This window comes from Passer montanus, unplaced genomic scaffold (genome assembly GCF_014805655.1).
Source record: "Passer montanus isolate IOZ18808 unplaced genomic scaffold, ASM1480565v1 scaffold37, whole genome shotgun sequence".
NCBI lineage: Eukaryota > Metazoa > Chordata > Aves > Passeriformes > Passeridae > Passer > Passer montanus.
This window is the reverse complement of record NW_024368485.1, coordinates 4,402,007-4,427,988: the sequence shown is the minus strand read 5'-3', so window position 1 is coordinate 4,427,988 and position 25,982 is coordinate 4,402,007. Positions and strand designations below refer to the sequence as shown.

At 49.0% G+C, this 25,982-nt stretch overlaps 3 protein-coding genes across 5 annotated transcripts; 1 reads left to right on the top strand and 2 right to left on the bottom strand.

Moving 5' to 3' along the window:
- The first annotated feature begins 2,956 nt into the window (after positions 1–2,956).
- GPR75 (G protein-coupled receptor 75) lies at positions 2,957–5,102 on the top strand. The gene has a single exon (XM_039717202.1). The coding sequence runs from the start codon at positions 3,151–3,153 to the stop codon at positions 4,639–4,641; it is 1,491 nt and encodes a 496-aa protein (XP_039573136.1). The 5' UTR covers positions 2,957–3,150; the 3' UTR covers positions 4,642–5,102.
- A 2,594-nt stretch (positions 5,103–7,696) lies between these two features.
- On the bottom strand, positions 7,697–16,666 carry LOC120505944 (toll-like receptor 2). 3 transcript variants are annotated; one of them, XR_005628380.1, is made up of 3 exons: positions 12,603–12,771; positions 8,396–11,422; positions 7,697–8,076 (listed from the first exon to the last, which is right to left on the bottom strand). XR_005628380.1 is itself a non-coding variant. In XM_039716931.1 (3 exons), exon 3 carries the CDS (start codon positions 11,419–11,421, stop codon positions 8,797–8,799), a length of 2,625 nt encoding a protein of 874 aa, XP_039572865.1. In that variant the 5' UTR covers position 11,422; positions 14,146–14,388; positions 16,561–16,666; the 3' UTR covers positions 8,212–8,796. The 3 variants fall into 3 exon arrangements, 2 of the variants coding, with proteins under 2 accessions (XP_039572865.1, XP_039572864.1); XM_039716931.1 differs by lacking the exons at positions 7,697–8,076; positions 12,603–12,771 and adding exons at positions 14,146–14,388; positions 16,561–16,666 and having other exon boundaries at positions 8,212–11,422; XM_039716930.1 differs by lacking the exon at positions 7,697–8,076 and having other exon boundaries at positions 8,212–11,422.
- A 17-nt stretch (positions 16,667–16,683) lies between these two features.
- Positions 16,684–25,597, bottom strand: ERLEC1 (endoplasmic reticulum lectin 1). Its single transcript, XM_039716936.1, is given in 15 exon segments — positions 16,684–16,943; positions 17,082–17,157; positions 17,344–17,421; positions 17,860–17,984; positions 18,079–18,138; positions 18,428–18,589; positions 18,903–19,032; positions 20,121–20,344; positions 22,479–22,519; positions 23,572–23,635; positions 24,163–24,240; positions 24,665–24,745; positions 24,837–24,941; positions 25,359–25,501; positions 25,504–25,597. Coding segments are annotated over 15 exon segments (1,518 nt in total). The 5' UTR covers positions 25,583–25,597; the 3' UTR covers positions 16,684–16,871.
- Positions 25,598–25,982: the final 385 nt, after the last annotated feature.

The window sequence follows — 25,982 nt, the reverse complement described above, 5'->3', positions numbered from 1 at the left end:
TAGGGCTGTGGAAAACACAATAATCTGGTAAGATGTAAGGGGGAAAACAAAGCCCTGTGGCAGCAGAAGGGTTTGCTGGCCACTGTCCTGGGAAGATTTTAACTCTAACACTGCTGTGAGTTACCAGCTGATGTGTTTGGCATCCTCATAGCATCCTGCAGTACCTGAAAGGCAACTTCTGGGGATTTCTAATTAAAGGAGGGGGATTTAACTCAGCCTGCTCTAGACTTCCCTGCTGCCAGCAGGCAGAGGTATCTCTACTTCAAGGAAGGGGTTCCAGGTGGTTAATCCAAGGCAAGGTCCTCAGGGCACTGGTGCAATGGTAGTTACAGCCTGGTTTAATGTCAAAGACAAACTCTGTGCAAGATGTAGAATATTGATGAGCAGGTTTTGCTGCTGCAGATGGAGATGGACACACATTTCCCTTGGGGAATATGAGATGCCATCATTTCTGACTGGCTTCTTAGGAAAGCCAGCAATAAACCCAATAAATCTGTTCTAGGAATAAGTGCAGTCATATTACAATAAGTCCAGGTAGAAACCCAGCAGAGTTCACCCTGAAAGTATTCTGTTAAAAGCTTTTCACTGCTACTCTTATTTATTCTCTCCTGCCTTCTATTTGTATTTTTTCTGGGTTAATTTCCCCTTTTATTATTCCAGCTGCTTTCCCCTAGAACTCTTTTGTAAAAATCATAAGATACAAATCTTCAGCTAAGATGAGAACAGATTTTAACAATTAGAAGTCATTTCCAGCAAATATCTGCAGAAGAACACTGTTGTCAAAAATGCCTTGGGAACATTGTTTCTCCTTATGCAGTAGGAACTCCAGGACTGAACAATGAGAAGCTTGATAGTTCTGGAGAGCACTGGATTTTTAAGTGCTTTTAAAGTAATTAAAGGAATTAAAGGTTAAGGAAAGGCTTGACTGTTGCAAAGAGTAAATATCCTTGTACCTTGTGCAAGGCAAGTTTTACTCTTGTGATTCCTACCTTGCAAAACACATTTTCTTCTACTACTTTTCTCTCCCACCTAAACTTTGGTAATTCTTTTAAAAGCTAAAAAGTCCTTTTTAAAAGGGACAGACTGGTGAGACACTTTGCTGTGCCACAGGGGCAGAGCAGGGCTTTGTGCTCCCATGGAGATCCTTTTTGCCTCAGCTCATTCCCTTGCTCCCTGAGAACAATCCCTTCTCATTTTCTGCTGGGATGTTTAAGGCTTGCAGCCTTGAACCAGCTACAATTGCCCCTCCATTTCAAGCCACAGTTAATAACTGTAGAGGTGTAAAACAACCAAACCCCACTCTTGCATTAGGCTAACATTTTGTCACTCTTGTTTAATCCCATAACTAAGTGTCCTCTAATGTTTACAAATAAGAAAATTCAAGGAGGAGATCCAATTTGTCAATGAAAAAGCAACTCTAACTCATGAGGGCCAAGATTCACCCACAGATTTCAAACTAACTACGACTGGCAAACAAAAATACAAGTAAGGGAAAATAGCCAGGCTGAGAGAGGACATCATTTGAAGCCACAGAAAACCATGTTTTGGGTTTTGAACTTTCTCCCTTGTGTACACAGCCAGTTTAAGGACAAAATCAAGCCAAAATGCACCTGCTCAGGCTGCAAGGCACTGCTGCAGCCAGCTGCTGGCATTTCCCCCAAGAACAAATCCACCCCCATTGCCACTGGGAGCGTGTTTAGCAGGGCAAGGCTCACAGGCCAGGCTGCCATCACCAGCCAGAGGGTTACAAAAACATTGCTCTGGAGTTTAGAAAGGAATGTGTTGAAAAATAAACAGGCAGGTGGCACTGGGAAGCTTTCAGGTATCAAACTTGCACACTTGTGGCTGTCTGGATGGTTCTTCAAAGCACCTGGGGTAGGGCATGGTTACTAAAACAATAGATTCATGTATACATAACGAATGTAAGACAAGTGCATGCATAAGTCAGAAATACTGGCGCTGCTGTATTTTCATAATGCTTTTGTGCCTTGCCTGGCTGGATTTTGGCCTTTTCCACCTGGATTTCCAGTGCCATGGAGGACCTTCAGCTGTGTCTGCCTCAGAGAACGTGCACTGAGCGTTTCCTCACCCTCACATCCCTGTAAGTACTTCAAACCCATCCCTTTAATGCTCAGCTATTCAACACTCTCCATCACTACTGTATTTGTGACAGCAGTTGGCAGATAACTTAGATAAAGAAGTGATGCTGATTGTTTTCCCTCCCCATGGGAACAGAGAAGGTGCTTTGCCTTAGATCCTGTGCTTCTGAGCAAACACAAAGGGCACCCTGGCCCCACTGAGCTGGCTCAGGAAAGGGATGCAGAAGTGCAAGCAGGGCAGGAGCAGCATGTAGAGCTTTGATGTTGATGCTGAACAGGTTTTGGGTTGAGGCAGGTGATTTTTTGGTGCACAGTCAGCACAAATGCTCTGCTCTGGGTGGACCCTACCTAGAACACTGCATCCAGCTCTGGGTCCTGGGAAGGAAGGAGCTGTTGGAGCGAGTCCAGAGGAGGCACCAAGTTGATCAGAGGGATGGAGCAGCTCTGCTGGGAGAATTGGGATTGTTCAGCCCGGAAAAGAGAAGCTTCAGCCTGACTTAATTGCAGCCTTCCAGTGCCTGAAGAAAACTTACTGGAAAGATGTGGCAACACTGTTTACAAGGGCACGGGACAGAACAAGGGAGAAAGGGTTCAAATTGAAGGACAGTAGGTTCATATTGGATATTAGGAGGAAATTCTTCCCTGTGAGGCCCTGGCAAGGGAAGCTGTGGCTACCCCATCCCTGGGAGTGTCCATGATCAGGCTTGGAGAAACCTGGGCTGGTGTAAGGGAGAGGAACGAGATGGTCTCGCAGTCCCCTTCCCACCCGAACGCTTCTGTGACTCTCTAGACCACACTGTGCTGCTCCACCCGCTCGCATCCCCGCCGCTCCCCGAGCCCGCAGCGCCAGCGCGGGGCCGGGCGCCATGGCGGGGCGGGCAGCGCTGAGGCGGCGCTGAGGGGGCCGGGCGGGAGCCCTGAGGGGGCGGTGAGGAGGCGAGGTGGGAGCCCCGCGGCGGCGATGACCGGGCTGTGGCGGGGCCGGGAGGCGATGACCGGGCTGTGAAGGGGACCCGCGGCGATGACCGGGCTGTGAAGGGGCCCCGCGGCGATGAACGGGTCGGGGCGGCTGCCGGCCGGGCCCGCGGAGCAGCTGGGCGCGAACGGCAGCGGCCCCGCGGAGCTGCGGGAGGGCACCCACGCCGCCACGCTGGCCGCCTGCGCCTCCCTGCTGGCCCTCGTCTTCTGCCTCGGCTCCTACGGCAACCTCATCGTGCTGCTCTCCTTCTTCGACCCGGCCCTCCGGAAATTCCGCACCGACTTCGACTTCATGATCCTCAACCTCTCCTTCTGCGACCTCTTCATCTGCGGCGTGGCCGCCCCCATGTTCGCCTTCGTGCTGTTCTTCGGCCCGGCCCGCGGCGTGCCCGGCACCTTCTGCTTCACCTTCCACCTCACCAGCTCCGGCTTCATCATCATGTCGCTGAAGACGGTGGCGGTGATCGCGCTGCATCGGCTGCGCATGGTGCTGGGCAAGCACCCGCACCGCGCCGCCTCCGCGCCCTGCTCGCTGCTGCTCACGCTGCTGCTCTGGGCCGCCAGCTTCACCCTGGCCACGCTGGCCACGCTGCGCACCCGCGGCTCCCGCCTCTGCCTGCCCATGGCCAGCCTGCCCAGCGGGCAGGGCAGGCTCATCCTCTACCTCTACCTCACCGACTTCATCTGCTGCGTGGCCGTCGTGTCCGTGTCCTACGCCATGATCGCCCGGGCGCTGCGCAGGAACGCGCGGGCGAGGAGCGGCCCTGCGGCCGCGGGCACGCCCAGGGCCCAGCCCTTCGCGGGGCCCGGCGCCGTGCCCGCTCTGTACAGGACCCAGAGCTGCAGCAAGCCGCCCCACGGCCACGCCAAGCTCGTCGGCCGGCTCCCGCTGGCCGCGGCCGTCAACCTGGCCACGGCCAAGGACTCCAAGGCCGTGGTGACGTGCGTGGTCATCGTGCTCTCCGTCCTGGTGTGCTGCCTGCCGCTGGCCATCTCCTTGGTGCAGGACATGCTGTCCGGCAGCGGTGGCTTTGTGCTCTACCAGTTCGAGCTGTGCGGGTTTACGCTCATTTTTTTCAAGTCGGGATTAAATCCCTTCATATATTCCCGCAACAGCGCGGGGCTGCGGAGACGCATGCTCTGGTGCCTGCAGTACGCGGCCCTGGTCTTTTTCTGCTGCAAGCACAAGACGAGGCTTCGAGCCATGGGCAAAGGCAGCCTGGAGGTCAACAGGAACAAGTCGTCCCACCACGAGACCAACTCGGCCTACATGTTGTCTCCGAAGGCTCAGAAGAAGGGCTTGGAGCAGGCGTGCGGTGCCAGCCACTCCAAGGACAGCGTGCTGAGCCCCAAGGCGTCGGCGGGACAGCAGCAGCAGCAGCAGCACTACGGGCAGAGCAGCTCCACCCCGCTGAACACGCGGGTCGAGCCCTACTACAGCGTGTACAACAGCAGCCCCTCGGCGGAGGGCAGCACCCCGCACAGCCTGCAGCCCGCGGCCTTCGCCTTCGCCAAGGGCTGCGGCGCCGCTCCCGCCAGGCACATCCCGCTGCCCTCCGTGTAGCCTCGGCACCACCAGCCGGTCCAGAGGGGCCTCCGCGGGGAGGAATTGCTGCAAACTCCTCGATGCTGCTGCCAGTGGATAGAAACACCGTTCCCGTTTGCGGTGGAAGCAAGCGCGGGGCTGGCGCCTCCCTGACGCGCTCTGGAGCTGCCGCGGAGAGCCAGCTAGGGGGATATTTGGGATCTGGAATTGCTGCACGAGGGTGGTTTTGTTACTAAGTTTTACTGCTGGGCAAGTAAAAAAAAACTTAGATGCCATGATTGTGTGGTTCATTATGTCATAAGGCCAGGTTGGACAGGGCTCAGTAACCTGGGACAGGGAAAGGTGTCTCTGCCTGTGGCATGGGATGGAACTGGATCATCCTTAAGGTCCCTTCCAACCCAAACCATCCTGTGATAAGGCCAGGTTTTATAAATACCTTGTATTTTCAGGAAGGAAGAACTGGGGAGATGCTTGGTAGCATTTGAGTCTAAAGGGCAAGTAAAAAAAAACTTAGATGCCATGATTGTGTGGTTCATTATGTCATAAGGCCAGGTTGGACAGGGCTCAGTAACCTGGGACAGGGAAAGGTGTCCCTGCCTGTGGCATGGGATGGAACTGGATCATCCTTAAGGTCCCTTCCAACCCAAACCATCCTGTGATAAGGCCAGGTTTTATAAATACCTTGTATTTTCAGGAAGGAAGAACTGGGGAGATGCTTGGTAACATTTGAGTTTAAACTCTTCCTGTTGCAGGAGTTGGAAGAATCAATGTTTTTCAGTAATAACAAAAGTCCTTTATCTTCTTCATAGGGTGAAACCCTGCTTCTGTTGAGGTAAATGGCAAAATTTCTATGAACTCAGCTGAAGTTCAGGCTTTCAGTTTTGGCTTCTTCAAGTGGGACAAGGCTTTGTTCAGTCAGTGTTGTATTTCCACTGGGGAGGGACATTTGGGAAGTGTGGCACTGGGATAAACCTCTGCAGTATATCTATTCATACCTGCTGGGCGTTCATTTTAGTGATGGGGGCATTCTGTATCCCAAAATAATTTGGAGAAGTGTTTTACATCTGATAGAAATTACCATGCACTACCTAATTATTTGCATTACTTGAGGATAAAGATGAATTTTGCAATATGATGTGACTGATAGACCAGGAGGAGCACAGTCACCTCTGGAATTCCCTGACTGGTCAGATGTCAGGCACAGAGTCATGTTGCTGCTTGCTCTTTTGCCCATGACTTTGTATAAATTGGGTTTTGGCTATTCCTGACAGTCAGAACTGACAGCTGTTAACATTTCCAAAACCAGAATGACAAGTTTTTGTGGTTTTGTTAAGTCTAACATCAGTTTGAGTTCATCTGTCTGCTCAGAAATTTTGTCTGTTGGTCTACAAGAGAGCAAATAACAGAAGTTAAGTATTTTTTTATAAATTCACCTCTTTGTGTTGTATCTTACTGTGGTAATTCCCTGGGAGACGGAATAATTCAGGGGTATTTAAATTCCTGACACTTCTTGCTCTAAGTGGCCAGATCTCTTCCAAACAAACAATCACCTTTCAGCTTCTGTGGATTTCAGCAGAGCCTCAGTGTCTCCAGAATAATTGTGCCACAGGCTTTTGATGCCTTGCTATAGCAAAGTGCCACATCTTCAGGAAAATGACAGTGATGGGAACGTGATTTGTTACTTTAGAAACAAAAAATGTCCACATCATTGCTGTCTGTGAGTTGTTGGTTCAGGCTTTTTGTTAACTAAACTGTTCTCAAGATTCTCCTGGAACGCTGTTCTTTGTTTAACACTGAATATTAATTAATTCTGAATAATTCAAACCAGCTTTCTTGCAATAAAATCAGTGTGAACAACTTTCTAATACAAGTGTGAAGTGGAAATTATTTCCATAAATCTTTTCTCTCTGCCCAGATTTTTTTTTCTCTAAATAAATAATGCGGTTCTTTTTAAACTAAGTATAAAAGATAATGGAAAGATCTTGTTCTGTATTTGATTTTCTCTTCAGTACAAATTGTACTGGAGGGTAAAATATACATGAGGCAGTTTTGGAGGTTTGCTGTATGTGCAACTTCTGTGCCATTAGATCACATGAACTTCATCACATGTTTGAAAATTAAACCACTCACACCTCATAAAACATTTGCATTGAGTTTTCATGTGGGAGTAAAGCAAGAAGGGGTCAGGCAGGAGATTTCATTGCCTTTGTGTGACAAAAGAACTGAAATCCCATCAAAGCTGTTTGCAATTTGCTCTCTGGCTCCTGGTGCCAGCTGTGCCCTTAGCACCACCTGTGTAATTAATATTGGTGTTAATCTGCACAGTGTCACAGTGCCAGGTAGGAAAGCACACCACCTTTTAACCTGCAGGAGGAACAAAACCTCATTTAAGTTGCTTTTACAGTTGCAGCTGTATACTAAATAGCTGTTTTGTGGGAGGTTCATGGGTGTGGGAAATCCAGATTGGATTTTGAAAGCAGGTACAACTTTGCAGTGAATCATTGACTGAAATAATCAAATTTTTGATAAAGTAATTGGTTTAGACTCTTTTTGGAGTGTAACTTCTTTTTTTTTTCCCTTAGTCTCTTCCATCAGAAGCCTGCTGAGCACAGAACCAGTAAAGCTCCACTAAAGCACCAGTAAAGAGTCACTGCAAGGTTAACAAGCAGCAGTGGAAGTGAGAGGGAAGCAGCAGAATGTGGAGGTGGGAAATATGTGGGAAGAGAGGAAGTGAGAAATGTGACCACTGAGTGGTTTAGAAAGAGGAAAGCATAAAGGTTATTAGAAAAACCAGTGATTAATTACTTGTGGCTCATTAATATAATTAACAAATGACTTCTGGTTGCTTAAGTGAACAAAAATATTTGTAATATTTTTATAATTCACAGTCTTTTTAAGCTCTAGATCTCTGTCGTGAAGAGTTGGCTTTTTCAGCTGCTGGCCTGCAGGACTGTGGGTTTTATCCTAACATACAAAACCTCAAAGCTGATGATGCCAAATCATTTTGCTGAGGAAAGGTGGGTTTGCACTGAGTTCCAAGGGATCTCTGTCAATGGAGATGTCTGTTGCATGTTCCCCCTTTTTGGCAGCAAATAGGTTGGTATTGCTCTTGTTTTGTCACAGCAGAGCCAATTCCTTTTCAGAGTCTGTGTTCCAAACATTCTGCATTCCTGGACTGGGGATTTTCTACTGGGAAGTTGTTTGTGGTTGCTCATCATAGGAGCAAGTCCAAATCGTGCTAAACCAAATAATTTGTCCTTACCTGGTGTTTGTTTTCTGTCAACAGTCTGTTGATTTCCCTTGAATGTGAAAGTTGGATCAGCTGAATTTCTTTTGTTTTTTCCCAAGCACAACAAATAAAATTATCAAGTGGCACTAGGTGAGGACAAGGACCATGCAGAGGTATGGCTGAATCCATTGGAAATGGGTCAGGCTGTGTGAGGTGGAACTTTCCTAAATTTAAACAATAATGTACAGAACTTGCTTATTCCCCAGAGATCTGTGATTAAACAAAGCTCACCCCAGTCATTTAACAGCAGAGACCACCACACTCAGCTGGTCCTTTTTGTACTGTCTGGTTGTATATTTTATTCTGAATTTACAAAAGATTTTCAAGTCTCATCTCTTCCAGCAGTTACTGAACCCAAAGTCTGTAACAGAGTGGGCTTAGCCTCTCTCAGAGGGCTAAATTAAGTCAATCTTTACTCCTCCCTTGCCCAAGCACAGAAAGCAGCTGCTCCCTGTGTACCAGCATGGTTTGGGGCTCTCTTACCTGCACACAGGACGTGTTCCCACCTCAGCTCTCCCAGAAGTGGGAATCTGTAGTCTAAGACACTGCTTCTCACTGCCACCACCTCAGGAAGGCAGCAAGGACATGCAGCGTGACTTGAGCAGTTCTTCCTTGCAGATGACACCCACAGCATTTAAAGAAATGCTGGGAATAGCTGGACAAATTGAAGCATCCAGGAGGAAAAGGCTTCTTATCAGTGCTCGGGTCTCTTCCCTTCAGGATGCTTTATCAGAGGGAATAACGAGCGTGCTGCAGTCCCCCTAGGAGCCTCTCCTGGGACTGATGCAGACAAACCCCTGGGCATCACAGCAGCTTTTGCAGGAGGTAAATGCTTTTATCTGACTACAGGTTTTCCAGGCACAGCCCTCAGAGTTCCCTGGGTCTCATTCCAGCTCCTGCATTTCCAGAGCAGATCCGTTCTCCGCTCTCACGAGCGGCTCGTTGGTTGTTTTTAGGACAGCTTTTAGCTGATGCCAGAACATTTTCTGCTTGTGTTCCTCAAGGCTCCACTTCAAGTAAGTTTTCCTTCTCAGCAGTTTCCTGAGTTTGCTGAATTTCTGTGGGATGCTGTGGGGTGGGAGATCTTCCAGCACGATCATGATGAGGGAATCCAGGTTTTCATTCAGGACCCGGTGTTCGGCAAAATACAGCTCGTACTGGCACCAGCAGCTGTTCACAAAGCTGGGAGAAAGAACAAAAAGCACTTTATGGCTGTTCTCTATGCAGTAAAAAATGTTCCCAAGCACAGGATGCCCTGGCTTGAAATCCCTCTCATGGTAACATATCCTGAACCCATCATTTTCCAGTTTTTCCAGCAGGTTCTCTTTGGTCCACTCGGCGTCGTGCTCGCTGTATGAGATGAAGGCGTCGAAGAGTTTGTCTTCTGGCCGCTTCTCATACTGCTTCCTCTTGGCCATGCACCAGTACCAGCCCATCCTGATGTACCAGGGCCCGTCCAGTCTCCAGCAGAGGACGGTGAGGGCCAGCACGGCCAGGCTGGCAGCAGCAGCAGTCACGGCCAGCTGGACACCCAGGGAGCAGTGCAGCAGCGTCAGGCGGCTGCCGCCCACCGGGGAGCCCCGCCGCTCCGGGGGGAAGCTGCACCTCATGGCCCCCCTGCCCCTGATCTCCAGCTGGGGCTCGTGGAGGTAGATGTTCACGAACCAGTACAGGTCACAGGTACAGAAAAAATGCTCCCCTTGGGCAGTCAGAAGCCTGAGGCTCGTCAGCGGGCCGAACGTGGCCTCCACAATGGTGGTGATGGCATTGTCACTGATGTCCAGCTCGACCAGAGAAGCTGGGAGAGAGCCACGCTGCAGAAAGGAGATCTTATTCCCTGACAGGTTAAAGTACTTCAGCCCTGGGAGGGATGCCCCGAAGCCATCGGGCAGTTCTGGGAGCAGGTTGTGGCTGCTGTCCAGGCTGGTCAGTGCAGGAAGGCGGCCGGCAGGCTCCAGACGCGTGATCAGGTTCCCAGAAACGTTGAGGTGTTCCAGCTTCTCCAGGGCAGAACTTAAGGACAACACCTTCACCTTGTTTTTACTAAGATCACATTTTTTTAAGGCTGATGGAAAAAACTCCGTGTGTATACCCATAATTTTGTTATTTTGAATCCTAAATACTGTTAAGTTGGAGAGGGATTTCAGACTGGGGGAGATGACTTTGATGTCGTTGTTGCTGATGTCTAAATGCTGCAGGGAGGGGGGGAAATTGGGAAGTACAGAAATGTGGTTGCTGCTGAGGTCCAGAAATAACAGTTCTTCCACTGTGTCAGCAAACCACTCCGGCAGTTCCACAATGGAGCAGTTGGACATTCCCAGGTGTTTCACTTTCTCTGGAAGGCTTTCAATGGGTGTCCCAACCTGTTTCCTGACAAAGGAGATGGCGTTGATGTGCACAGTTCCAGGGGGAGGGACACACATTGGAAGTGTATCCCCACTTTCTGAGAACGCTGTGTAGATGAAGTGGTTTCCTTGAACATACATTTTTTCCAAGTTAAGCAATTTTTTAGCAAAATTCGGGGGTATTTGGCTGATGTTGGTGAAGGACAAATCAATTTCCTTGATGCTGGAAGGGAGGCACAGCGTATCCAGGTTGTTAATGGGGTTGTTGCTGATGTTTAGGAACAAAAGCTGGTGGGATGGGAACTCACAGAAGGACTGAGCATCCAGGATGTTAATGGTTAACTTGTTGGAGCTGGCATCAATGGACAGCGTGTTTTCCATGTGGAAGAACAGGGCAAACAGTGACAGAAGATCCATTTCCACGTTGTTGTGACTGATGTCAAGCTCCAAAATCTTGTCCAGCTGGGCTTGGCAGAGATCCTCATCCAGTTTTAACATCAGCTCGTCCTGGGTGAGGTTGCTGTGGGACAGGTTGAGTGTCCCGTTGATGGGAGTTCCACAGAGGGTGGGCTCAGGTGAGGCTGTGGGAAGGGCTGTTGTGTTCCTCTCTCCCTTCCGAAGAAGATTCCCTGGGCTTCTCCTGAGCCTGGGGCTGAGGATTTGCAGGAGAGACAGAACTCCAGAACGTGACAGCTCCTCTGCAGGAGCAGAGGGCTCCAGAGCAGCCCCTGAGGATCTGCCAGAATTCCTGGAAAGCTGCAAAGACCTCGGAGCTTTGCCAGCAGGTGAGAGCTTCAGGTGGGGTGGGAGATCTGACAGAAGCAGCTTCTCATCATTAAATGATAAATCCACAGAAACCAGGCTGAGCAGACTCAGGAATGCTCCAGGCTCAACAGCCCTGATCCGATTGTAGGAAAAGTCCAGACCTTCCAGCCAGTCAAATCCTTCCAAGTCTCCCTTGGTAATATTTTCAATGACATTGTGTGAGAAATTGAGAGCTCTTGCTGTTTTTGGAGCTCGTGCTTCTGAGACAGAGGAGAGATTTGAATAGGAGTAGTCATAAACCAGGAAGGCTGGAGGTGTTCTCGACATTAGGAATCCTTGGGCCTGGCTGAGTAAGAAAGGAATGAAGTAGAAATGAAGGCAGCCAAGAAGGATTCTCATCCTGGACAAAAGAAATGTTAAATCCATCATTATAATATGTTAATGAATACCCTTAAAAATAATCCAAATTTGCTTGAAGTCCAGAAATTGTTTAATTAGTTGTATCCATTAATCCCTTTTATCCAGCAAAATAAAACACATCTTACTTCAGAGTAAGAGTGAAAGAGTGTAAGAGAATGATTTGAAGGAGAGCACTATTCATTGGAGGTCCTGCTAGATAAAGTCTGAGTTTGTCTTTCTTTTCTTTCCCATCCTCCCCCTGCAAAATTTGTGTCTTATGTTGGAAATGCAAGATGTGGCCAGGGCTGTGTGCTCTATTGCCATCTGTCAGAGGTGGGGCAGTTATCCTCTGTTCATTGGGCAGTTTTCTTTATCTCTTCCACAACCAATCCTCCCTCCAGGAAGATCTCTTCTGGTAATGGGGCAGTGAGTGTCACTGCATGGCTGATAAAATTACATCATCCCATTGGGAGATGCTCCACCCAGAGGGAGGAGCCAAACATTCCTAACTGGCTATAATCTGAGCTTTGGAACACCATAGGCAGCCTTTTCCCACTGGATTCCTAGAGGAGGAGCTTTCTTCTCCACTGCATTCCCAGAGGAAGACCAGGCCCATCTACACCACCCCTGGATCTTCAGAGGAAAACTTCACCCTTCTCCAGGATCCCTGCTCCAACAGAACCACAGCTGGCACTGCAGGAGGGCTGCAGCCATCATTTCAATTGCAATGACTTCCTCAACACCCTGACCCACAGGGTGTCAGATCCTACTCTGACTCTGTCAGTGTTGTTTTGTATTACTGCATTTTTATTTTTCCTAATAACTGTTATTCCCACTCCCATATCTTCATCCGAGAGCCCCTTAATTTCAAAATTAGAATAATTTGGAGGAAGGGAGTTTGCGTTTTCCATTTTAAGAGAGGCTCCTGCCTTCCTTAGCAGACACCTGTATTTTCAAACCAAGACAATTAGAAATGCCCTTCATGGCTCCATGGGACTCAGGTTTTATGTCTCCTGTCCCAGTGCACAACAACCAAGTCAGTCTGAACCCCTCCAGAACCTGCTCTGCCACCCCAGGACGCCCCAGGGAGCTCCACATAATTGTGTGACCACAGATCTGAGCCCAGCCCCTGGAGCTTTGCTCTGCCCTGGATTTACCAGTGACCATTTGTTTGGCCTTACCTGTAGGAGTAAATTTTCTTGGGAGCAGGATATGGGAGGCAGCCAGGCCAGGTCTCTGCCCCAGTGCCCCACAGCATTCCCAGTGCTGGGAATGTCACTGTCCCAGCTCTCTGTCACGAGTCCCTGACGCCGCTGCTCCGAGGTGTTCCCCGCAAAGGCAGGTGAGTAACCTGTGTCACCACTGTCCCCTTTGCTGCCCACTGTTACTGCAAGGGCATCCCTCGACGAAGGGGAGAGAATGGTGCATCTGACTCCATCTTATTAGAAGGCTAATTAGTTACTTTATTATATTATACTAAATATTTCATCTAAACTGAATCTGCCAAGCACTCACTCTGCACGTAACTGCACTCATCTCCTGACCTTCTCGTGACTGGCAGCTGACAGTCCAACACACACACACACACACACACACACACACACACACACTCTTGGCCCTAATAGGCCAAGGAAACAAAACATCCTCGCTCTGGGTAAACAAACTCTTTATTCCACTTTGGCACAACACAGCAAATGATGAGAGCTGTGTTTTCCCTTTCTCTGGGGTTCAGAGAATGTGAATCTCACAAATATTCTTGGGAAGAATTGTGCCTTGCTTTTCTCTGTGGAGAGAAATGTGGCAACAGCCCACCAGGTTTAACTGAAGGGAAGGGACACCAGTGACTTCCCAGCTCTGTCCCCCCCTGCCAGCAGTTCCCCCACCCCGCATCCCTCAGGAACCCCCGGGGTCTGAAAAGCATCGCCAATTTATCGCAGAGCTCTCTCCTCGCTTCCAGCCGCCCTCCCATCCCTGTGACCCCTGTACCTGCTCTCCTGGGCGCTCCTCCCTCCCTGTCCGCTGCCCCGGGTGCCTTTTGTGGAGCTGGGAGCGGAGCGGGCACCCCGGGACCGCCCAGCCTGGCCCCTGCCCCTGCCCGGGCAGGAGGAGGAGGAGGTGCCGGAGATGATGCTCCCCTGCAAGTTTTCCCCTTCTCGCCGCTCTCAGGCGTTGCCCAACCCTTGCCCCAGGGGGAAATAAAAGGTGGAAGTTGCTCGTTTAATGCATCACAGCGTCGTGCCGAGGGTTTGCCTCGGCCTCAGCATCACAGGTGGGGGCAAAATGAGAAACCGCGTTCAGCGAGGAGGGCATGGGGTGGACAGAATCCAGCAGGGACAGACTGCAGGCATGCTGAGGGAGCCTGGAGGAACGCAGAGTAAAGAATGGAGCAACACTCTGGTGCTGTGGTCATGCTTTGTCAAAAACAACACTGCTAAGGGGAACAGAGCCAGAGGAATGATCCAGACAAAGCTGTGTCCGGCTTCGTTAACTCAGAAATTCAGGTTACTTGTGCTGTTAGCCCATGCTGATGACCAAAGTCACTCAAACTCCTCATAGCCATTAAGTTACATCAACTGTAACTTCGCCTTTGCCTCTCCCTCAAAGAAAATAATGTGAAACCAGCTTGAGTGGAGAGGGAGGTCAGAGGAGAGGCCATCACACATCCTGGGGTCAGGTGATGCCCCACAGGGACACCTGGGTGAGAACCTTACTCTAAATTATTACCTGGAGTTTTCACTGGGGTCAGAGCTTGCCTTTACATTGCTTCCAATTGTGGTTTTTTCCACTCTTTTGCAACCAGCAGTGACTGGAAACTCACAGCATCCCAAGGTCCCTGTGTCCAGCCCTGGGGGCTGGAAAACCCAAGGTGGTTTGTGTGCTGTCTGTCTGGTCTCACCGGGCACTTCCCTGCTGCGGCAGGTTCTGGGAATTGCCCCACAGTCATCCCTTCTTCAGACAGATCCCAACCTGCTTTGATAAAAGGGACAGGAAATTGATGAGTTGGGATGTCAGGGAAAATTTTGCTTCTGCTGTCAGTGTGGGGTGACTCCCTGTAGCTGGACAATTCTCCTCCTGAACACAGCGGTGCTGCTCGTGAGCCTTGGGCTGTGCTTTGCTTTGGGAAGGTGGGACAGCTGCATCCTAGCACAGGGGCCACCAAAATCCCAGAGACTCAATCATGGTTGGAAGGGACAGAGTTAAAAAGGCAGCTTTTTGGTACTAGCACAGTTATTCCACCAACTCTCTGTGCTGGAATTATTCTGTCATTTTTTTTGTCCAACACCCTATTTTATTTTTTTTTTAAGCAACCCCTTATTTTGGGAATTGAGGGAAGAGCAGGACACAAGAAAGGTCTGAGTGAGCAAGGAAGGTCCACACCATGTGGCCAAGAGCAGGACCAGTGAATTAATTCCCAAAACAGATCACATGCCACTTGTTCTGTCTCTGCAGGGAAAGGTTTTTTGTGCACTGGAAATATTAATGGAGGAGAACTGAACCTACACAGGAGCTGCTCAAATCCAAAGAGGATCAGCACCAGCTTTTAGGAGGCCAGACCTCACAGGAGCTTTTCTCATTAAGGTGTGCTTGGATTTAGGTGCTGGATAAAAATAACAGGTAATTATGACCTGGAAATGCACTTGTCTGTGTGAAACAGCTCTACCTCCTCAAGGTGTAGGAGCAAATCTAAGCCAGCTGTTGGTCAGGAGGGGATGGGAGAGGAGGGGGAGAAAAGCTTGTTTCTTTTGGATGTGGATGTGGGTGCTGGAGCAGCCCAGATTCCAGGCAGGAATAGCTGTGAGCATGGAGCTTCCTGTGCAAGGGGAAGTTGAGACTGAGGAAACCCTTGAGTCGAACCTTGAGTCGAGGATTTGCCAAGAGCCTGTTTGGTCACATCATGGCAAAAGCTGCTGCTGGGGGGCACCAGGTGCTGTGACTTCTGAGTCAGGGATGTGCTTCCCCCTCCTCCAGGGAGTTCCCCCCAACGAGGGGAATTCTGACCTTCTATGAAATAATTATTCTTGGCTTGCCCTCTGATCTAATCACCACAAGGAGGGACATGCAGGAAGAGTGACTGTGTTGTGTTCCCTTCCCTGGCACAGCCTGAGGCTGCCCAGAGCTGGGTGGCTCCAGCCTTTCATCAGGGCAGCCTTGATCCAGTATAAAACCACCCCAAGGGATTGTGCAGCTCGGAGCCATAACGAGGGGATCCAGCCAGCCCCTTGTGCAGGCAGCAGAAGGTGAAATGCTTCCATCTTTTCTTGCACTGTGCTGGCTGCTGATGCCTCTGGCAGGCAGGAAGGCTGGGAATGGGGGAATCTGGGTACAAGAGTGTTCCATGGGGAAATAATCTATGTAAAAGACTCTTCCCCCTTTCCAGCTCCCTCTGCCACCTCGCCGAGTCTGAGAAATCAGGATATGAGCAAAAGCAGTGAGAATCAATTTAAATGCCAAATCACACTGCTGCTGTTTGGGTTTTCTGCTTGATGAGACTAAAACAGGTTCTGTTGCAACAGTCCAGCAGCTCAGGGGAGTATTTTGGGCATTATTTGCCCACTCATCTGCCACGAGGCTGGCAGGTTCCTGCCCTGCAGCCGTCAGAAATTCCTGTGCCTTGCACAAGGGCTGCAGAAAGGAGAAGTGTGGTGGGCACAGGGAAGTGACCAACCCGCTCCGACCGGACACTGTTGCTACAGCCCCAGACGTTCAAGGCTCTGCTGGGTGTTGGCCACTACAAACTTTTTCAAAAATATAATGTAAATCTACTTCAGATCCTCCTGTCAGCAGTATTTCAACTTATCTGGTCCCTCCCAATTTACTTCTAGGAATGTCTAGTGCCAGCAGATAAAAACTTCCCAAATGTTCTTGGCGAGGCAGACACACTACAGGGAAACTGGACCTGGTGGCAGGAAGGATGTTCAGCAAAATAATTGTCCCTATGACAGTCTTAAATGTAAACAAATAAACTGAATGTCCTGGGAAGCAGCCCAGAAATAGCAGCTGAAGAGGGGTGAGGTACAGTGACAGGAGAATACAATTCCCAGCAGTTACAGTGAGGTAGCACTGGTGTTGGGAGAAAGCAGAACAGTAGGAAAACCATGAGTGGTGCTGTGGCTCCTGAGCAGGAAATGTTGGCTTCACCTTTTCCTTCTTTTGCAGCTGAACTCCTCCCTTGAAGCTTCAGTTGTTTTTGTGCCTTTTCTGAGTTGAGTTTACACCTCAGCAATGGCATCAACGAGAGGGGAACGTGCCACACATGAGCCAGGCAGGAAGTGCAAGACAAGGTTTTAATCATTAAAAGTTTATCAATAAGCTCTTATATACACATAGTTATACACAAAGTGGTTCACGAGTCCCTCAGCTTGGAGAGCTGTGCTGGTGAGGCCTTTGTCAGCTCACAGACACTGTTCCCATGGGAATGCCAGCATTTGGCCTTGGGGGCTTTGCTGTCCTCAGCTGGGCACCGAGAGGAGCCCGTATTCATCTGCTGTATCCAGGATTTTACAGATGACTGGAGACTCCACCTGCAACAGAGACCAAACCATGAACTCAGCCCTGCAGGAATCCTGGGAACAGTCACTGGGAGAAAGGGACCACGTTAAACATAATCCTGGAGATGTGCTCTACTACTAGCCCTGACCTCAGGGCGTGTCTGTACATACCCCAAGGATGTATTGGCAAGAATGAGGCTCCAGCATGTAAATGGTCACAGCGTGAGGGGAGTCTGATTCTTTACATCTGAAAACAGAGGAGAAATTGGGGGGTTGGTAGGCAATAAGCACACAGTAACATGTATTTCACTGCTGTCTGCAGCATTTTATTAACAGAACAGTACTGCCTTCTGAGCCTTGTGACAACAGCAGCAGCTTTCCCCTCTGACCCAGGGAACAGACAGAAAACATCACTTTGTAAAAGTCCACTTACTTCAATTTCACAGTCACCTGCCTTGGCTTGTCTGTCAAGTCACAAACATCTCCATTTCCATAGAAATGAGACACCATCCTGCCACAAAAGATCAGAATGGAAGAGTTGGTATGGAAGTATCAAACACAATTTTAGAGCAGTCAGTTCACCGGTGCGATCCAGCACCTTGTCATTGATCAAGTATTTAATATACTAACAAACAGCAACAAGTATACTATTATACTATACTATATATTATTATACTATACTACTGTTCTATATAGCTATTATACTATTATATAACAAATTGCAGTTACTGCAGAGGGAAAGAGTTGTTCAGTATTGAAAGATTATTCTGTGCCACATCCGAAGCACTGAATTCCTTATTTGTGATAATTCCTTATTTGTGATGTTGACTGGGGGGGTAAATGTGAACATGCTGCTCTTGGCAGTTTATTTCATCTGTTGCTAACCCAAATTTCACAGGGCTGGGCCCTGTGTCCCAGGTGTGAGAGCAGGGCAGAGCCTGGCTGGTACCTGACTGTCTGGGTGCCGTCCTCTCGCAGGTAGAAGGTCCTGGCCGCGTTCTTCCTCGACCACTCGATGTGCTCCTCCTTGCTCCACGTACCCACCACCACGGAGGTCTTGCCACTTTCCTTATCCTAAAACAGGAAAAGCTGATCACTACACCCTGTCCAGAGGATTGTATTTTCTTAACAGGAACTTAAAAGAACTAACAGCACTCTCTGAACACACCTCGTGGTACTGGTGGACGTATTTGCCGTAGCAGAATTCATATTTCCACCAGCCAACGCCCTGGGGAGAGAAACAATCTCAGTGTGAAAAAGAACCAAACAGAACCCCTAAAACAAAGAGAACACCCCAAAGCAAACCCATCTTTTGCCCCATGACCTTAAACCAGCTGTTTCAGCTGTAAAACTCCGTATCTGTTAGTTAATGAAAATATTTCATGGCTAATTCTGTTACCAACTTTCATTTCACTGCTCAAATAAACTGAATTTCAACAGAAAAGATAAAACCTAAACAAGTACACAAATTAGGATGTACTCCACATAGCTTTATTCCAGGTGGCTTTGCTGCTCACCCCATGGAAGCAGTAGGACCCACTGAGGAATTCCTTGATGAGCTGCTCATCGGTCAGTTTGGAGATGTGGGTTGTCCCCACTGTTAACAGCTGGTGGCTCCCAACAGCCACAGGCTTGTGGATGGAAGAGAATTTCTCTTCCTTCGTTGAAGGCATTTCTTCCTGCAATTAAAGGATACAATTAAGTCCTCTACAAAGTCTTACAAGTTATATAAAGTTACTGAACAGTGAATCAGGTTGGCTGTTTTGGGCAATTTTAGCTGAAAGAAAGAAAATTCCACTCAAAATCTTCACACGTTTGTGAACTGTAGGCTACAAAGGCTACAAAAATTTAAATCAGGAGCCCACACTTGCTTTGTTTTCCTTCCAAACAGGATGAGTTACAGATGGTTTCAACAACCTTAAAGACCAATGAAAGACTGACATCATCTTACAAAATATCTTAAAGATGGAAAGTAAATGAAACAAATCCTACCTCCTTAACCCTCCTAAAAGGCATCTTCAGCATCTCCTGCTGTTTCTCCAGCTGTTCCAGGTTGTGGGGTTTAAGTGGGGATCCTGGCAGGGACTGGCAGAAGATGTCATTCACAGGGGAAGCCCTGAACCTGCCCAGCAAGGTCAGAACATGTCACTGTTACACCTTGGAGTACAGGAATCAGTTCAGTGCTCTGAGCTTCTGCAGCTGCTCAGGTGGTGCAGGTGCATCCCTGGATGAGATGCCAGGTGTACAGGGAAAGCCCCAGAGGCTGAGGCACTGCTCAGGGCTCTTTTGGGAACACACAACAGGAGAAAAGGACACTGAACTTGGAATTTGGGTTGTGATCCCTGTGATGCCACTGGGCAGCATTCCCAGGCTGCCACCTCCATCTTTCCTTTTTTACCAAGGTGACGTAAGGGGGGAATGATGATCCTGTGTGTTTATTTTCAGTGTTTCCTGCTGGTGGCCAGGAACCCTTTGGAAGCAGGCAGCAGCTCCAGATTTTATCCTTATCAAGCAACAGAACAATTTCCCTTTCACTTTATGTGCTTTTTTCCTACTGCTACAGAGGCTTAAAGGACTCACACATTAAATAGATAACAGTGCCACAGATAAGTGCAGCAGATAACAGAGTATGACCAAACCCATCCACGTGAGAAAACTTACAGTGGATACCAAACATTAAAGATGTTTTCAGCACTTAGTAACTCCAAATGCCATGTGTTTACAACATGCAGGATTTTACCTTCAGGCCTTGTGGCCTGTTTCAGATCCCTGATTAAATACTCACATGTTCCAACATCTGTGTAAATCCAGGAATCCTGTCCATTATCCCCCCTTGTCTGTATGGCACATTCCCTTTGCAGTTCTCTTTACACCCCTTGGAAGGTCCAAAGACTCAGGGGGTCCCTCAGATACGTGGAACAGTTCAGGGAAGGGGAGGAAACAAGAAGCCTACACTTCATTTTTGGAAAATAACACTGAAATTGTGAATTCTCCATATGGAATTGGCTTCTAGAGAGCTCCTCATGTTGGGAGGAGCTAAATTTAAGGTCAAGGTTATGGTTGGAGAAGATACTTTTAGGTTTTACAGACTCTTGAAGTGTACACACATGGTATCTGCAGTCTTCAAATACCATGGAGCTGAAGCAATCACAAAGGAAGAGGAGACAGAAGTGCTCAGGGCACTGTGTTTAGTGTGTCTGGGCACTGTACCTGTACTTGGGGTGGTTGCAGAGCAGCGGGGTCAGGATCACCACCTCGTACTCACAGGTGGTGACTTCTGCCACGGAGAGGATCTCGTGCTTGGCCTCGGGGTGGCAGATGTACATCACTGTGCTGGACCTGGGCAGGTTCTGCCTCAGGCTGCAGGGAGTGCCATTGCCCAGCTCCACGGGGTAGTAGGGCGTCATCTGCCCTTCGATGTTCTTTGTGGGGATCTGGGGGAGGGAAAGGAACAGGTCACAACCACAGCAGAGCTCCTGAGACTGCTCTGAAACAAAAAACGTTGTTCCTGTGTGCAGAGCCAGCATTACCAGGTTACCATCAGACCCTGTGTGGCTCCTCAGTGTTCCTGCAACATCCAGACCTGTCCTGGTGTTCACCCAAATTTGGTCTGCCAGGCTTATCACCTGCAGCACCAGGCCCTAAAAAATCCCAAAAACCTTGGCAAAGTCCTTTGGCACCTTGTGTGTGCAGAGCCAGCATTACCAGGTTACCATCAGACCCTGTGTGGCTCCTCAGTGTTCCTGTAACATTCAGACCTGTCCTGGTACTCACCCAATTTGGGTCTGCCAGGCTTATCACCTGTAGCACCAGGCCCTAAAGAATCAAAAAAAACCCTGCAAAGTCACCACTACACCTGCACTACACCTCTCAGCATTCCCAGCCCAGGCTGCTCCTTATCCAGAGGATCCCACAGCACTGGTGGCTGTGGCTAACAAAGTTAATGGTGTATACAATGCAAATCCCACTTATGACACCTTCAAGTCTAGTCCCTTCAGGTTTGTTCCTTCAGTGGCTAACAAAGTTAATGGTGTATACAATGTAAATCCTGTTTTGTCACACCTTCCAGTCTGCTCCCTTCTGGTTTCTTCCTTCGTGTTTCATCCAGCTCCCTCTCTAAGACATTAATTCCCTAAAGTGGTAAATCTCTATCCTGGAAGCAGCTGGAGTTCCTGGCTTCCCAAAGTGCCCAAACCCACAATCTGACTCTTTTCTACCCATGTTGCTTGAGCTGCTGAAGGTTTTCAGTGCTGCACAGACAGGGGTCTGTGCTACAAGACAGGGGTGTTTCCCGGGGTCAGGACGCTCCAGGGATGCAGGACCTTTCTGCCCCTCACCTGCTCTGGCCTTCCAGCCACGTCACCCTGTCCCAGGCCACTGACTCCTCCCAGACACTGCTCCACCACAAGTGAAGACACTCACGAGATTAAAGAACCAACATGCCCTTTCCTGATAAGAGATTCCAGGAAATCCTGACATGGCAAGTGCATCATAAACACTGCCCAAGAAAAAGGCAATAAAAGACTTCATTTCCTCTGAAGCTGAAGGAAAAGAAGCTGCACTGCAGACACTTTGTTTTCTTGGCTTTCCAAGAGGCACAGCCACCACTGCCACCACAAATGGCCCCATTCTGCCCCAACATGACTTTCAAAATGCTCCTCAGGCCTGGGTACTGCTGAGAACACTACACAACCACCACCCTGGGCTACTCCAAAGGCCACAGACACAAAAACTTCATTTCAGCATGAAAATCAAGGGGAACTGGCAAGAAGGTCAAACCTGCTCTCACTAATTCCAAACTCCAGCGTGCTTCAGGTACTCCCATTGCTCTGCTGTAGAATGAGCAGCTCAGGAGTTGAGTTTTGGGGCCCAGACCAGTGGGGAAGTCCTCTAAGGGGAAAGGGAAGCACAGAGTACTGTGGGATGGGTCAGAAAGTCAGCTCCATCTCTCAGGCACTTTGTGCTGCAGGGCTTTGATAAGTGTAAGTAATTTGAGTAGCAAGACTAAAATTTTCTGAGCTGGGACTGATAATTAAAAGTAAGAGAAGTGCAGCTCAGGAACAGCTCCATTTTCTAAGGGGAAAGGGAAGCACAGAGTACTGTGGGATGGGTCAGAAAGTCAGCTCCATCTCTCAGGCACTTTGTGCTGCAGGGCTTTGATAAGTGTAAGCAATTTGAGTAGGAAGACTAAATAAATTTTCTGAGCTGGCACTGATAATTAAAAGCAAGAGAAGTGCAGCTCAGAAACAGCTCCATTTCTTGATATTCATTTTGGGAGGGGACTAATTACAACATCTTATCATTAAATTGGATATTGGGAAGAAATTCCTCCCTGTGAGGGTGGGGAGGCCCTGGCAGAGGTTTCCCAGAGAAGCCGTGGCTGCCCCATCCCTGGAAGTGTCCAAGCCAGGCTGGATGAGGGGTAGTGGAAGGTGCCCCTGCCCGTGGAAGGTGGCACTGGATATCTCTGAGGTCCCCTCCAACACAAACCATTCTGGGATTCTATGATCATACATAAATTGCCTCCACTATTGATGGCAGAAGTTAAAACAGATGGTTTTCACTTGCCTCTTTTGCACCGTCTTTGGAATTTTCCTTCTCTTCTTGATCTAGGGAATAATTAAGAACGAGGTATGTTTGTGCACTTGAAAAAAAAAAAAAAAAAAGGAATTTCACAGAGAAGCTTTTCTGGTTTGTGTATTTGCTGGTGCTTTATACACTGCCAAGAGCCACTTGCAGGTGCAAAAGAGGAAAGAAAGGAAATAACCAGTGATCTGAGGCCCACAGCAAACAGAGCAAAACACACGTCAGTTCATCACAAAACCACCTGGAGCTGGCAGGACAGGCCAAATCCAGCCCTGACACCAAGGCAGGGCTGCAGAACACGTCACTGCAGCTGTTTGGGAAGGGTGGGAATTGGACAGGAAACAGGCAGGTGCTTTGGAAGGAGCAGGAGCTGCCAGACAGGAAGCAGGGAAAGGACACAGGACACAATCTGCCACCTAAGCAGGGAGGGCAGAGGGACAACAGCCTGACAGCCTCAGCTATGGTCACCTGAGGTCCCATCAGGCTTCAACACCCAGCCCCACAAAATGGGTGACTCAAATCAAACATTCTGTGCTCTGCACAGAGCCTGCACCCACCCACCCAGAAAGGCCAAACAAGGCACGTCCTGAGGCCCTGGCTCTTCCCAGGACTAAGATCCCTAACTCAGGGCTGCAGCCAGAGACCCAGAAGTGGCATGAACAGCACTAAATCCCCCCCAAGAGACTGCAGCATTCCAGTTCATCACTTCTAGGAAAACAAAGGTGTCTGCCTTTCACACGCTAGCCTAGAATGAAACAAACACCCCAGCCTGGGTGATGATTTTCCATTCTGTTTCTGTTCTTTCCATCAACCCTGAGTGAACACTTAGTCTGTGGATTTGGAAGACTTCTTTGAACTAATCTGCAGGTAAAAAATGCTCCAAAAATCTATTCTAAACTGCTCCTTGAGTCTGGACCTCAGCGACCTCATTTCCACCCAAGTCTCACTCTAGGCACTTGGATATTTCTGAGGATCTGTGCCAGCTTCCCTGAAAAAAGCTCTCAAACTGGTCCGACAGGAATAATTAAAACCCAAAAAATTCATTATCAGCAGAATGAAATAATTCAAAACACACCTGGTTCTGACAGCGAGTTCTTCATTATCATATTTCCCAGGTAGTATTCCTGGATGTTTATTTTCTACAATCAGAACAAACATCAGTTACCACTTTCCAAGTTTTTTTCAGGGAATTCAATGTTGCAAACAGATAAAAGAAGTTATAAAAGAAAGGCCTTATGAAATCAGGCCTTGCTCTGCTAGAGTGCCAAAGCTAGTTTGTCACTTCTAAAAGCTTGCAAGTTCCAATATGAAATAATTTTGGGAATGAGAGTTCTTTAACACAACAATCTACTTCTAGGGTGAAGAACAAATGGAATCTGTAATAACAAGAGATCTGTCTCATAAGAATCAGTAAAAGAGTATGTAAACTAACTAAAAATACATGAGTTTAATAGACATGCAAAATACCATGTACTGAGCAATGAACTAAGTGTATTGCCAACCAGTAAGATCTGACACAGTGCCTTGTGATAATGCTATAAAACATGTCCTGTACAATGAAGATGCAGCTTTTCTGCATGAAGAAAACGGAATTGTGCTCAATTATTACAACAATTCAAGTCTGCTGCAGGACTGTGCCGTTGGGAAGGGGCTGTGAGCAGCCTACCTGCCCCGTTTCCTTCTCCTCGTGGTACTGACGGATGTGTTTCCCGTGGCAGACCTCGTAAGTCCAGTAAGATTCAATCTTAGAAATAAAATACAATTCAAAAATTATCTTTAGATATATTTACACACCACAAAACCACCCAATTTGGCTTTTGCAGCAAAAATGCTGGAGCACCCTCAAAAACAAGAGAGCAGCGAGTGGTCTCAGTGCTGCCCAAACAAACACACCAGAGAAGATTTCCTTGACTCACACAGATAAAACAAAGGAAAAAAATTAAAAATAAAAGAAAAATCTGTATTTTTCTTTCCTACCATAGCAACCCATTTATCTGAATTCTGACATCTTTAATCACACAGAATTTTGTCAGCAATATTATGGCATAAGGTTGTAAAGACCTTGTTTCAGACTGTATTAGTATCTCATTTACTACCCTAAAACCTTGACATGCACTGGCCTGTAACCTTTTAATTGGCATTTAATGAACAGGACAAAAGTAACATACTCTGTAGGAACAGCTGCTTTGCTTAAAGAGAGGCTCCAGCAGCTCCCCTGGAGTAGGACCTTTATAGTCCTTTTCTTCTTCCTGCAACAGAAGGAAATCTCAGGATATTAAAACTGATCTGGTAAAGACTCAGCTACAGTTTACATTTACAGAATACCTCGCCTGAACTCACCTCGTTGCCACTGGCTATCAATGGCAGCAGACACTTGTACTTCTCCTTATCCACAGTGGTCATGATGATATAATTGTCCTCCTTGTACAACACACCGGTGGTCGGCTGAGAAAACAACCAACCCACGGATCAGCCAGGCAGGGATACTGCTCATTACGAACACCCCTGAATTCCTGAGCGGTGCTCCAGAGTATTCCCTGGCATTTAATTATACCACAAGACGGGGGGGTTGGAGGTTCAGCTGGCTGGGAGCTGCTTGCTGCTGCTGCCTGGGCTTTGGACCTTCTGCTTCCAGCCAGGTCCCCGATCCGCCCCATGCCCCTCACGCCTGCTCCCCCATTTCAGACCCTCCCTACCGCCCCAGCCATCCCCCTGCACCCCACGCCGCTTTCGGCACAGAATCCCCCGGGATTCTCTCCAGCCGCCGGGCTCCCTCCGCCGGCGGAGCAGCCCCACCCGAGCCCCCTGTGCGGCGGGAGCTCCGGGAGCTCCGGGCCCCGCTCCGGCCGGCGCGGTACCGACCAGGCTGAGCTCCGTGCCGGGCCAGTTCACCCTGAACGGGATGTCGTCGCTGAGCTGCGGGAGCGCTCGGCCGCCCTCGGCCACCGCGGCCACGGCCGCTAGGAGCCCGCAGAGCAGCGCCGGGGCCGGGCAGCGCGGCCGTCCGCCGAGGCCGCGCCGCGCCGCCGCCACGTCGGCTTCCGGCAGCCGCGATCAACAACCGGGGCAGCGCCCGGCTCCGGCATCCGGGGCAGCGCCCGCCGCCGCAGGTGAGGGGCCGGGCGGGCACGGAGCGAGCCGAGGGGCCGGGTGGGGGTGATGGGTGAGTGAGGTGAGTGAGGTGAGTGAGGTGAGTGAGGTGAGTGAGTGAGTGAGTGAGTGAGTGAGTGAGTGAAGTGAGTGAGGTGAGTGAGTGAAGTGAGGAGAAGAAGTGTGAGGGAGTGAGGAATTTGAATGAGGAGTGTAAGCGAGGAAATGAGTGTGAGGGAGGAGTGTGAATGAGGGAATGAGGGAGGGAGGGGTAAAATGGGGGCGAGTAAGAGGAGGGGGGGAGTGGGATGCGAGTAATTAACTTTGGTCACCAGTGGCAACGCTAAGAGTTAAACATAACTAACAGATATGAGGTTGTGAGTGTAAAAGAGCGCG

Excerpts from the sequence above, each read along its gene's own strand:
- GPR75 (XM_039717202.1), top strand. The coding sequence starts at position 3,151 with ATGAACGGGTCGGGGCGGCTGCCGGCCGGGCCCGCGGAGCAGCTGGGC.
- LOC120505944 (XM_039716930.1), bottom strand. The coding sequence starts at position 12,679 with ATGCTGTGGGGCACTGGGGCAGAGACCTGGCCTGGCTGCCTCCCATAT. Across the intron at positions 11,423-12,602 it reads AAGAAAATTTACTCCTACAG|GATGAGAATCCTTCTTGGCT; the intron begins GTAAGGCCAAAC and ends TCTTTTGTCCAG.